This window comes from Catharus ustulatus, chromosome 15, assembly GCF_009819885.2.
Source record: "Catharus ustulatus isolate bCatUst1 chromosome 15, bCatUst1.pri.v2, whole genome shotgun sequence".
NCBI lineage: Eukaryota > Metazoa > Chordata > Aves > Passeriformes > Turdidae > Catharus > Catharus ustulatus.
Window position 1 is genome coordinate 1,216,444 of NC_046235.1, and position 13,399 is coordinate 1,229,842.

The following is a 13,399-nucleotide window of genomic DNA, read 5'->3' on the forward strand; positions in this document are numbered from 1 at the left end:
AGAGGTGGCTTGGGCACATCGCCCTCGGAAGGCAGAGCAAGGAGCGGAGAGTGCCCTTGGATTTAGGCAAAATGAGAATATGTCAAAGCCTGAGATGTGAAAGCGTGGGGAGCAAGGTTTTGGGTCAGTGCTGGAGCAGGAGTCCATCACCTCTTCCTGAAGCAGAAGAGGTCTGTGGTGGGTCGGGGACTGCAGGAATCGCAGCTTTTGGGCAGCGTGCTCTGCAGGTGACAGCGGTGACGGGCTGGGATCGCAGGGCACTTCCACACCCTCCCCACCACGAGCCCCCACCCCGCATTGTACCAGCCCGGTCCTCCCTTTTCCTGTAGGTGTGGTTTCCATAGGATGTCCATCCCAGCCCGGCCAGCCTGGCTGCTCCGGGGACGCTCCCTCTGCTCCGGGCTGTCCCGGCCCGGGGAGCTCCGGTGATGGCAGCGCGGGGCACAGCCACCAGCCCCGCTCGCCACATCCCCTTCGCCAGCTGTGTCCGGAGCCCGCTTCGCCGGGAGATGGGAGAGGATGGCGAGGCGCTGCGGGGGCCCTGAGGACGCTGCGGGGATGCGGTGGCCGGCGGGACAGCCCGTGGCAGCGCGGCGGGGCCGCGGGGGCTCTGCCGGCAGCGTGCTGGGGCTCCGGCGCTCGGCGCTGCCGCTGCCCGCGATCTGGTGGTGGTACCTGTTCCTGAGCGCCGATGCCCAGGAGGTGGCCACGTTCACCGTGCAGTACCGGGTGCTGGAGGAGGTGCCCCCGGGCACAGTCATAGGCAGCCTGGCCGAGCACTTCGAGGGTGGTGAGAGCGGCGAGGCGGCCGAGACCTTCCAGCTGATGGAGACCCCCGGGAGGTTCCCTGTGCGCGTGGGCAGCGGGGATGGGGTGCTCAGCACGGCCGGGAGGGTGGACAGGGAGCAGCTGTGCCGCCACAGTGATCCCTGCTGGGTGTCCTTCGACGTGCTGGCCGCCCAGAACCCGGCCCTGATCCACGTGGAGGTTCAGGTGCTGGACGTGAACGACAACGCGCCGCGCTTCCCCACGCCCGAGCTGGAGCTGGAGATCTCGGAGAGCGCGTCCCTGCGCACGCGGATCCCGCTGGATCGGGCCCTGGATGCTGACGCTGGCCCCAACGCCCGCTGCTCCTACGCCCTCTCCCCCAGCCAGCACTTTGCTCTGGAGGTGGTCGCCGGCTCCGATGGGACGAGGCACGCGGAGCTCGTGGTGGTGAAGGAGGTGGACAGGGAGCTGCACTCCTCCTTCGACCTCGTGCTGACGGCCACCGATCACGGGGAGCCGCCAAAATCAGGGACTGCTCTGATTAAAGTCATCGTCCTCGACTCCAACGACAACAGTCCCATGTTTGCAGAGAGCTCCCTGACCGTGGAGGTTCGGGAGGACGCCCAGCCCGGGACCCTCCTGGTGACGGTCACGGCCACCGACCCCGACCAGGGTCCCAACGGGGAGATCGAGTACAGCCTGAGCAGGCACGCGCCCCCCGAGGTGCTGAGCACCTTCAGCGTTGATCCCCGCACGGGCAGAGTCCTGCTGAGGCTCCCTCTGGACTACGAGCACACCCACGCCTACGAGCTGGACGTGCAGGCGCGGGACCTGGGCGCCAACCCCATCCCGGCGCACTGCAAGGTCCTGGTCAAGGTCCTGGACGTCAACGACAACGCTCCCGACGTCCACGTCACCTGGGCCGCGCGCGTGCCCGTGCTGTCTGAGGCGCTCCCCAAGGACAGCTTTGTGGCCCTGGTGACAGCCAGCGACCCCGACTCGGGAAGCAACGGGCAGGTGCTGTGCTCCCTGAGCCAGGGCTACGAGCACTTCAGGCTGAAGAGAACCAACAGCCACAGCTTCGCGCTGCTGACCAACGCCTCGCTGGACCGCGAGCGGCGCGCCGAGTACAACCTGACGCTGGTGGTGCGGGACATGGGGGAGCTGTCGCTGGCCGTGCTGAAGCACCTCACCATCTGCATCAGCGATGTCAATGACAACGCCCCTGCCTTCGAGGAGGCCGCCTACGAGGCTGCCGTGGCTGAGAACAGCGCAGCTCCTGCCTTCCTGCTCACCGTCCGTGCCACCGACCCCGACCTGGGCTTCAACGGCAAGGTCACCTACAGGATGCTGGACCCCTCTGCTTTGGGGCTGGTCTCGGTCGACCCCATCACTGGGGATGTTTTTGCCCTGCAAGCTTTTGATTACGAGCAGGTGAGGAGCCTGGAGTTCCTGGTGACAGCGGAGGATGGAGGGCATCCCAAGCTGGCCTCCAACATCTCCGTCAGGCTGGCTGTGCTCGACCGGAATGACAACGCGCCCGTCATCACCTCGCCAGCGCTGGTGGGAGGGGTGGCCACGCTCTCAGTGCTGGTCAATGTGGACACTGGGTGCTGCTGGGTGCTCCCTGGCAATGGCAGCACCCAGGGGGCTGCAGCAGTGACCAATTCCACACCCGTGTCGTGCCCTGGCAACCCCCTCCTCTTCACCATCGTGGCCAGGGACGTGGACTCCGGCATCAACGGGGCTCTCCGCTATGATCTGCTGGGTGGGGATGATGGCGGGCTCTTCACCCTGGACCCCCTCCTGGGCCAGGTGTCCCTCAACAGTAGCAATGCCAGCAGCCTGGCCGGCAGCCAGCGGGAGCTGCTGGTGCGGGTCAGCGACCAGGGGGACGCCCCCCTGCACACCCTGGCCCGGCTCCGTTTGCTTTTCCGCCGTCTTGGGACCTTCTCCAAGATGTCAGCGCAGGATCCCGGCTGGCCCAGTCTCCCCGTGGTGCTGCTGATCTGCCTGGCCGCTCTCCTGGGCGTGTCCCTCCTGCTGCTGGCGCTCACCCTCTCCCTGCGCAAGAAGGACAAGAAGGATGGCATGGCCTACAACTGCCGGGAGGCGGAGGATGCCCGCAGGCAGCAGCAGCTCAAGAAGCCGCACCGGCAGATCCAGAAGGCCGACATCCACCTGGTCCCTCTGCTCCGGGGGCGCCCCCGGGAGCCCGAGCCCCCCCAGCCCTGCCAGGAGGAGCAGCCTGGCACGGCCCCCCCCGGGTCCCCACAGGCTCCCCTGCACCTCACACCCACTCTCTACAGGACCCTGAGGAACCAGAGGACACAAAAAGGCTCCGAGGAGCAGCAGGGCGCCTTGGAGCTGCCCATCCTGCAGCGCCGGCCGTGCCAGCCCCACCGCCCCAAACACCTGGGGAAGGAGGCTGGGAGCCCCCCCGAGGCGCCGCTGCCCGGCAAGAGCTTGGTAAAGGCACCCATGGCAGAGCCCCAGGTGCCACCCGAGGCAGCCCTGGGCGCAGGAGGAGCGGGGCAGCACCAGCAGATCCTCAGGAGCCTGGTCCGGCTGTCGCTGGTGGCCCTGGCGGAGCAGAGCCCGAGCGGGGAGCTCGCCCTGGAGTCGCCCCCGGTGCAGGTAGGAGCTGCTGCAGCTGCTGTGGGCACCCCCAGCCCTGCCCTGCCCACCCTGGGGTGCTGCTCTGGTTGTTCTCTTCCCCCAGGCCTGGGCAGTGATGCTCGGTAGCCTGGGTAGGATGAGGAACCCTCCCCACCCCACCCCACCCAGGCAGAGTCTGCGGGAGCGGGGCTGGCACGGGGACAAGGGACAATGGCGTGGGCAGCAGGGAACAGCGGGAGGGGAAGCTCAGGGGCCCAGGTGGGCTGCCCAAGCCTTGTTTTTCCCCCGGTGTGGGGGTGCTGAGCCATCTGCAGGAGGAGGAAACGCTATAAAAAGGCCGGGGGGGCTCGGAGGGATGTCCTGGCAGGAAGCAGCTTGAGTGGCCAGCCCGGGGCTCAACAGGCTTTTCCTGCCTTGCAGCAAATCTCCCAGCTGCTCTCCCTGCTGCACCAGGGCCAGTTCCAGCCCAAAACAAACTACAGGGGAAACAAGTACACGGCCAAGAACGGCAGCAGGTAAGGCTGGCTCCCTGCACTTCCCTTCCTGCTCCAAAACCTCCAAGGGCAGAGACACATAAGGAAAAGCCTCATCCCTGAGACTGGAGGTTTTCCCTGCAGGGGCTGGTGCTGCTGCCCCTCTGCTCCTGGCTCCCAGGGGTATCCAGCTGCTCTTTGTCTCCTTCTTGGGGCACCTTGGGCAGGTCCCTCCATCCTCAGCTGAGCTCCTCCATGGCCATGAACCATCCCTTGCCAAGAGCTCCGATGGTTCTGGGTGCTCAGGAGCACAGAGGGGCCCAGCTCTGGAGGCAGCAGCACAAGGATGGGTGTTCTCATGGCTCTGGACACTTCCTTAGTGCCTGGCAGCATGAGTTGGGGACCCCTGACCCTGTGACCCCTCACCCTGATGGGTGAGGAGCTGCAGCAGGGCTGGAAACACCCAGATAGCCCAGCTGTGTGCCAAAGACAGCCCCAAACTCCATGGTGTTCCCATTAAATTGTGCTCTGGGTGCACACTCCTGAGTCTTCATCACTGCCTTACCACGTCCCCCTGTCCCCAGCTGGCCAGGCCATGGGCACACACAGCTTTCTGCACCTTTGTCACCCACAGCTGCAGAGGGTGGAGAGGGAGGGAGGGCAGCTCCAGGGTGTCTGGGGTGCTCCTCAGCTGGTCCTGCAGGAGGGAAGCCCTCTGAACTCATGGGGAGGAGCCAGCAGCTCCCTGTTTGCTCAGGATACACCCCTGGATCCCTGGAAATGTTCCAGACCAGGCTGGATGGGACTTGGAGCACCCTGGGGTTGTGGAAGGTGTCCACAGCGGCAAGGGGTGACACTGGATGGGTTTCCATGACCTTGCTGCAGAAGGATAAAAACCCTTTTGGGCAAGAAATGTGGAGCAAACCCCCCAAACTCATGAACTGATGGGCACTCCAAGTGCCTTTGGTTCTGTGAGTGACGCACGGGAGGGTGCCCGGGGCATTCTGGGGATGTGGAGCCCCTCCCAAGGGCTCCCTGGGGCTAGGGGCTGCAGTGACCTGGCTGCTGTGACCCCTGGCAGGGCTGCAGGGCTGGACACAGGGCTGGACACGGGGCTGGACGCGGATGGCCTGAGCACCAAGGACAGCGGGCACGGTGAGAGCGAGGCCGGCGACCGCGACTGCGACAGCGCCTTCGAGCTCTCGGTGCAGCAGCTGGTGGGAGAGGAGCTGGAGACCCTCCTGGAGCCACAGGCAGGTGAGGTGGCCTTGCTGCTGGGCTCAGGTAACCCCTGGGTGCAGCTCTGGCAGGAGCAGTTTGTCTGGAGCATCCCAGGCTTTTGGTAGCAGCCCAAGGCACTTGCTGAGCTTCACGTTGGATTTTCCCATGGTTTATGGCTGCTTTTCCCTCCCATTGACGTGTCTGCTGCGGTTTAGGGTTTGGTGAGCTGTGGGCTTGGTCTCACATTCCCAGGCTGAGCCCTCCCTTGCTGGTCTCCTGGTCCATGCAGAGTGAGAAAGGTGGACACTTGTCCTTGTCAAAGCCCTCAAGGTGTTATCTACCCTCAGAGCCCCACTGGGCTCCTCTTTCCTCTCATCTCAACCTGTTAATTTTTTTTTGGGAGATGTGACCAGAATTGTTCAGTGTTTAGGATCCGCTGGGGTACAAGGAGGTTTTCTGGTTTGTTCCTCACTCCTGTCCTGCCCAAGCTCCACGCTGAGCCCTGTTTGTTCTGAGTCCCATCAACACATGACAGCTTCCTGTTCCCTGGGACAATTATCTGAGAGCTGGTGACACAGTGGTGGTACTCAGCATTATCAGGTCCTTCAGCAGCCCTCTGCTCTTGGGTCTTTTAGTGGAGTCAACAGCAGCATTGTCCCCTTTCCATGTCATTTATCACTGTGTTGAGCAGATACTCTGGGACTCTGCTAATGACCTCCCTTGGTGAGGAAGATTAATTATTCCTACCCTCACTTCCCAGCTTTTAACACATATTAGTCCCCACAGAACCTGGCTGTAAATTCAGGTCTCCTGGAAGCCTGGCTGGTGCTGTTCCACCACTCAGGTGACCTCCGCCTTCACAGAACTGAATTCTGGAATGGTTTGGGTTGAAAGAGACTTTAAAAATCATCTCATCCCACCTGTGCCATGGCAGGGACGCCTTCCACCATCCCAGGCTGTTTCAAGCTCTGTCCAGCCTGGCCTTGGACATTCCAAGGATCCAGGGGCAGCCACAGCTGCTCTGGGAATTCCATCCCAACCCCTCCCAGGGAACAATTCCTGCCCAGAACCCCATCCAGCCCTGCCCTCTGGCGCTGGGAGCCATTCCCTGTGTCCTGGTACTCCATCCCTTGTCCAGAGTTATCCAGGGCTCTCCATCCAGCCCTTCCAAATGTCCAGAGCACAGTTCCCCGTGTGGCAATGTCAGGTGGCTCCTCTGGGAGCAGCAGCTCCACGGCTCTCTCTGCTGAGCCTTGCACAGAAGGATTTCTCTGAATCTGCCTGGGCTGAACTCACCTTCACACACTTAAAAACTCCTGTCACCATTTCCACCTCCCCTCCCTCTGATCCTGCATTCATTTGAAGCAGTAGTTAATGAACAGCAGCTAATAAACCAGGCAATTTCATATCTGAGTTCCTCTGGCACTCCGGGGTGAATACCATCTGGGCCTGACATTTTCTACATGTTCCTTTTATTGATTTGTTCTAAAAATCTCCTCTCCTGGCATTTCAATTTGAAAGAGTTGGGCTGACTCACGTCCTGTAGCAGAAATTTCATTGTGGAGCCTCCGTGCTCCTCCACAGAAGAGAAACTCATTGAGCTTTGCTGCTGGGGTGGTTTGAATTGTAGAGCTGGACATTTTTGGTGCCCTTCCTTAGGGACAGAACCTGCTGCTTCTCCCCCTTTGCCTCCCTGCTCTTTTATTCCAGTAAGGAGCAAACAAAGGAAAGGCTGAGACCTAAAAGTTTCTTCAGATTCCAGGGTCTTGCAGCCAAGAGCAGGGAGCAAAGAGGAGCCCAGCTCCATCCCAGATGGGCACTGCCAGATCTCAGAAAAGGCACTGGTGGGTCCAGCCCTGCCCACACAGCATATAAAATCTGGGCTATGCTGAGGCTGGTCCATGAAGGGGATTCTTGGAACTGATAGGGAAAAGAAAACCCTTTTGTGTTTTTCCTGGAATTCCATAGGAATAGGCAAAGCCCTCCCAGCCCAGCACTGCCCTGTCCACCAGTGATCTGGGTCCCCTGTGCCACATCCCCTCTCCTGCTCCGAGCCAGCAGGGAATGCTGAGGCTGTGTGGGGTCCTGCCCAGGAGCTGCTCTGTTCCAAGGGTGCCAAACCTCCCCCAAACCTAACCCAAACTTCCCCCAAACCTAACCCAAACCTAACCCAAACCTAACCCAAACCTTCCCCAGGATACCCAGACCTGCCAAACCTCCCCCAAACCTCCCCCAAACCTTCCCCAGGATACCCAGACCTGCCAAACCTCCCCCAAACCTTCCCCAGGATACCCAGACCTGCCAAACCTCCCCCAAACCTTCCCCAGGATACCCAGACCTGCCAAACCTCCCCCAAACCTTCCCCAGGATACCCAGACCTGCCAAACCTTCCCCAAACCTTCCTCAAACCTTCCCCAAACCTTCCCAAGGAGCCCAGACCTGCCAAACCTCCCCCAAAACTTCCCCAAACCTCCCCCAAACCTTCCCCAAACCCTCCCCAAACCTCCCCCAAACCTTCCCCAGCAGCCCAAACCTCCCCCAGACCTTCCCCAGGAGCCCAGACCTTCCGAGCAGCCAGGCTCCTTCCTCCCGTCCCAGACACAACCAGAACCATGGCCTTGCATGCTGAGAGGGAGGAAGGAAGCCCTGCTGGTGCTCAGGAGCATCCTAACAGCTGGCTGGGGCTGGCTGGGCCTTTGTGCTGCTCCCAGCGGGGGCACTGCAGTCCCAGCAGCTCCGGGAGTGTTGATGCTGCGGGATGAACTCCCAGCGCCGTCTGCCAGCTCTGATCCCCCAGCACTCCCAGCAGCAGATGAGAGATAGAACTTTATGGATGATAAAAACAACCCCTGCTCCCCAAACACCATTAAAACAAGGCAGTAAGGAGTTATTGGTCAAATTAAACGTACCTAATGATGAGGTTTGCGTGGCCCAGCTCTCTCTGCAGAGAGCAGAGCAGTTGTGCCTTGCTCCAGAGCTGAGGCACACAAATATTGGGGGGATGAAGAGGCTTTGTGCAGCCTGGGGAGGAGAGAGCTGCACATTTTACAGCAAAAGCTGCAGCACACTGGGTTGATGTCTCCAGGAACAGTCGCTGCAACTCAAATACTGAGATATGAAATTCTGGATGTGAAGCAACACAAAAGATTTTTGTGGCTCCAGCTGAAACAAAAATGGGAGGGATGTACCTGCCCTTCTGTCCCTGCCAGGGTGGAGTGCCAGCTCTCATCCCCAGCCCCCCAGATATTTTCTGGAGAAAAAGGAGCAGTTGCTTGGCTGGCTGAGGAAGGAGCCTTGTGTCAGTCTCTGAGTGCAGATCCCAGGTCCCAGCTGTGGCAGGGTGTTGATCCCACTCTGGAATCAGCAGGAGAAGAGCATTGCAATGGGGACCATCCTTCCAGATCCACTTTTCAATCACACCCATACAATTATTATTCCAGTGGCACCAGCCCTTGCCACCCTGGGACTGCTGGGTTTTGTTCTGCTGCTCCCAACACCTTTCCCAAACTGTTGTGGCTGCTCTGAACCCCCCTGAGGTTCTGGATATGCTCTGGGAAGGAACAATGAGGGGCTGGACTGCAGCCTCTGTGCACCACAGCACGGACTCCTGTTTACCAGCTGCCTCCAACAACAAGAATCCCTGTTCCCCTTCCTGCTGTCTGACAAGGGAGCTATTCCAGGCTCTCCCTGCTATGGGGTCCTTCCTTTATTTTCCAGGAGATGTTTATTCATGGACAGCTATAATCACTTCTTCTCTTGCCAGCACTATTTTAAGCACAAAGATTTCCTCTGCTGGCGCTTGTCTCCTCAAAATAACGCCAGGTTGTGGTCAGATCCCTGGAGAGCACTTGCTTCCTCAGGAGCAGCAACCCCCAGCTCTTGGGGTCTCTGTTGTGTCAGCCTGGATCACTCCTGGGTTCATCTCCAGAGTTTTCCCTGCTGCTGTGGTTTCAGCTCCCTCTCCCACTGATGGATAATCAGATTTGTGTGTAATTCCCCTAATCAGAGCCAGGGACAATCCACCCTGCCAGCAGGGACCACCCTGACCAATCCTCTGTGTGATTCCAGTTGCCCATTTTGGGCCACAATTGAATTATTGGTGCGCTAAGGAGCCTGCCCCAGCCCCCAGCCCAGGCTCCCCCTGCTCCTCAGCTGTTTCCAATCGAGCAACAACTACTTTAGAGCTCAATTGTTCTGTCCCAGTCTCCAACCATCCAGCTGTGCATTTTAGAATCCACAATTTCATTCTGCTGTTATTGTTTTCACAATAACCCATTTCTTTTCGGTCTCAATCTGCCTCCTTAGCAGCAAATTCCCACCCTGGAGTGACCCTGAAGGGAAGTCCACTATCTTTGTGTCCAACACTTCCCCCTGGAAAGCTTTTCATTGTCTGCTCCCCTTCAGCCAGTCCTAAACCCTCCCTCTCTCAGGCTTTGCTAACAATTTAGTGCAGTGCCAATTGAGACTGCAACAAATGAGAATGCACTGCGATTCTAATGGTTATTACATTAAAAACAAAACAAACACAAAACCAAACCCACAATAGTTTCAAACCAGTTCTATTTTATTTGGCTTTTCTCAGCCGCTGGTTTGCGCGGTGTCACCGGTGATCTGCAATCAGCTGAATTTAGACATTTTCATTTATCAATATTTTTATTAATTCGTTTTTCTCCCTTCTCCCCTCTGGAAGAGCTGGCCCTCAAGAGGCTTACAGCTGCAGACCCGGCGTGGGTGGCCCGGCTGTCCCTGCCCCTCACCAGCAGCTACAAGGACAACATCTTCTCCCCGGACTCACCCTGCTGCCCCGGGGACGAGGAAGCTGCAAGGACCTTTGAGACCTTTGGCAAAGGTGCTGGGGCTGAGCCTGGCGGCTCTGGCACGAGGCTGGCCAGCACATTCCTGTCAGAGATGAGCAGCCTGTTCGAGATGATCCTGTCCCAGAAGGTGCAGGGGCACGGCGAGGAGGGGCTGCTGCGGCAGCTCTCGGCACGGGGGCACAGCCTGGCCCGGGGGGATGCTGCTGAAGGGATATAGCAGGGAGAGAACAGAGATTGGGGTGCACAACCCTCTCAGCCTGGCCTGGGGAATGCTGCTGCAGGGACATAGCAGGGAGAGAACTGAGATTTGGGGTGCCCAACCCTCTCTCCATCCTGGGACAGCTGGGGGATGCTGCTGCAGGGATATAGCAGGGAAAGAACAGCTGAGATTTGGGGTGCCCAACTCTCTCAGTCTGGCCTGGGGGATGCTGCTGCAGGGATATAGCAGAGAGAGAACAGCCGAGATTGGAGTACACAACTCTCTCCCCAGCGTGGGACAGCTGGGGGATGATGCTCCAGGGTAGAAAACAGAGATTTGGGGTGCCCAACCCTCTCCCCAGGCTGAGGGATGCTGCTCCAGGATAGAGAACAGAGATTTGGGGTGCACAGCCTTCTCAGCCTGGGGTGGGGGATGCTGCTGCAGGGATATAGCAGGGAGAGAACAGCAGAGATTTGGGGTGCCCAACCCTCTCCCCAGGCTGAGGGATGCTGCTCCAGGGTAGAGAACAGCAGAGATTTGGGGTGCCCAACCCTCTCCCCAGGCTGAGGGATGCTGCTCCAGGGTAGAGAACAGAGATTTGGGGTGCCCAGCCCTCTCCCCAGCCCCAGCAGGGGCACTGCATGGCCCATGCCCACACAGGTGTTTCTTCCTCTGCCTCGCCCCATGGAATTTGTGGTTTCAGCTTTAGCTGCCCTCCACCTGCCTGGCCTTGCCTTCCCCCTGTCCCATCCCAGGCAGCAGCAGCAGCAGCAGAGCTCTTTCCTCCCAGGACAGGCCCAGGCAAGGGGGTTGTGAGAACAAGCCCAGCACCGTGAGACACATCCATGTGATCACAGACTGTGAAAATACCTGTCACGGACACGGCTGCAGCTGGGCTCCAGGGCTTCACTTATTTAAATAAAACCCTTTTTTCCTAACTCTACCCTCTCTGTCAGCACTGTAGCTGACATAATGCATGTGCAGAAAGCCTGAAGTGGCAGCTGGGGAAGGGGAAATGTGCCTGGTGTCTCCCACGGGTCCTTCCAGCTTCTGTGGTTGTGCCACTGAGAACTTGGCACTTTGTAAAAACCCCAAAATCAGCACTGGCATCTCTCCTAGGGCTGCTCCAAGTGCCCACAGCTTCCTTCTCCATCAGGGCTGGATGTGGCACTCTGCTCTGGGCTGGTGACAAGGTGGGCATCAATCACAGCTTGGACTTGATGATCTCAGAGGTCTTTTCCAACCTTAACGATTCCATTCTAGTCTGTTCTCTCCTTTGAGGCCATTGGATTTTGGAGCACAGTTCTTATCCAAAAGCAGACACCAGATGGCTGGAGTCTGCCAAAGGTAACCTGGGAAAAGGGAAGTGTGAAAACACTGTTTTGAAATACTCAGTCACAAGCTTCACCCTTTTTATGGGTTTTCACTTTGATCTGTCAGTCTGGGAGCTGTAAGACACTTTGGGGATAATAGGATGGGTGGGAAAACCAAGATATTGGTGACAAAGAAGAAGCAGACAGGTGTTTGTGCTCCAAGGAGAAGGGAGGTGACCCCACAGGCTCATGCAGCAGTGTGGGGATGGCAGGGAAGGTTCTGGGCCCTCCTGGACCATCTCAGGTATCCCATGGAGCTGGAGGTGACAGCTCCCAGCTTCAGGTGTGCACACACCTGAGCCACAGCACCACACAAACAATCATCTACAGAAAAAGACAAAGTTCCCTCTTGCTGTTGCTCTTGGGACTGAATGACAAGAGGAATAGAGTGAGATTTCCCCAGGTGCACTTTTTAATATCCAAAATGTTGTGTTTTATTTTGAGTCTCCACAGTGCTTGTACAGGAGCCCAGCTCTGGCATCCATCCAGGGATGGGTTTGGCCTGGCCTGCTCGTGCTGCTGCTCTGCTAACACAAATCTCTTGCTGGTTTGTTTTACAAACAAAACAGGTTCTTGCACCAAAACAATGTCAGAGAGCCAGATTCTAACTGGGATGCAGCTGTGCAAACCATGAGGGAGCATCTGTGAGTGAGCCCTGTGGGATTCCTCAGCACCTTGGGAGCACAGGCAGAGGGACAAACACCAGCACAGCCTCACATCTCCCTCTGCAAAGCTGCTTTGATGTCCCTGTTAGAGGACAATCCTTACCCAAAAATACCTCATGACAAGCAGGTTTCAAAGGAGACAAATTCCTCCCTCTTGGATCAATTTCCTGATTTTGCAAACTGCTCCCAGCCCCCCCAGCCCCTCTCCCATCCTGAGCCGTGCGTAAGCACTGGATGGTCACAGCATAGGAAATCCACCCCAGGAATTTCCTGCTCCTTGTATCCTGCTTGATAAAGGAAATGCTCTAAGAAAGTTTGGTCTGAGCAGAAGGAGAGAGCAGAGCAGGAGAACAATCAGATGTGTTGAGGGCTGGCTGTGCCCCTCCCTTGCTGCATGGAGAGGTTCAGGATGGGGCCGTTGCCTTTGTTTTGCAGAGCCTGATCTCCACAGAGCAGCAGGGCCACAGGAAGCTGGGCAGTTTGCACAGATGCCCTTGAACCAGTTCAGACTGGTGTGAACAAATGCTTCTTTCCGGATTCAGCTGCCCCAGTGGAAGAAATTATCACACCAGCTGCCTGCTGCTGCTGCTGCCAGTGGTGCCTCCCCCTGGGAGCATCCCTTATCCACTCTGCTGAAAATGAGCTGGCAAAGTGCTCAGCAAACACGGATTGTGAGGCAAACCTTGTTCTTTGTGTCCCAGAGAGGAGTGCTGTGGGAGCAGCTCCCTGCCAGGGCTGCAGGAGCAGGAGTGGGGACAGCAGGATGCTGACATGGTGCAGGATGGCCCTGGACAGATGTCACCTCACTGCTGCAACAGGTGGATCTGTCACATCCCATAAAGAACTGGGCCCTAATGATGAGAATTCACTCTTGCTTGCCCAGGATGGAAAGCAGATTAAACTGCCATCATGTATAACTGTGCTGGTAGCAGGGGCACTGTGGGGACTTGCCTTGGAGAGAGGGGAAATTGCCTGAGGGCGTGGGTCAGGGTTAGTTGCCAATGTCCCCATATGGTGGCTTGTAAACCTCCCTGGGGGACCATGAGCAGGACATGCAGGGCTACTGGAATCAGAACCACTTGGTGCAGAACCACAAAATGGTTTGGGCTGGAAGGACCTTAAAGCTCATGTTGTTCCACCTCCTGCCGTGGCAGGGACACCTTGCACTGTCCCAGATTGCTCCAAGCCCTGTCCAACCCGGTCTGAGACACTTCCAGGGATCCAGGGGCAGTCACAGCCTGGCTCTGATACAGAAATGCATGTG

The 13,399-nt window shown here is 58.1% G+C and overlaps 1 protein-coding gene across 1 annotated transcript; it reads left to right on the forward strand.

Moving 5' to 3' along the window:
- Positions 1 to 519: 519 nt before the first annotated feature.
- On the forward strand, positions 520 to 13,302 carry PCDH12 (protocadherin 12). Its single transcript, XM_033073054.1, has 4 exons — positions 520 to 3,405; positions 3,808 to 3,902; positions 4,906 to 5,117; positions 9,772 to 13,302. The coding sequence occupies exons 1-4, from the start codon at positions 520 to 522 to the stop codon at positions 10,113 to 10,115; spliced, it is 3,537 nt and encodes a 1,178-aa protein (XP_032928945.1). The 3' UTR covers positions 10,116 to 13,302.
- The last annotated feature ends 97 nt before the right edge of the window (positions 13,303 to 13,399 follow it).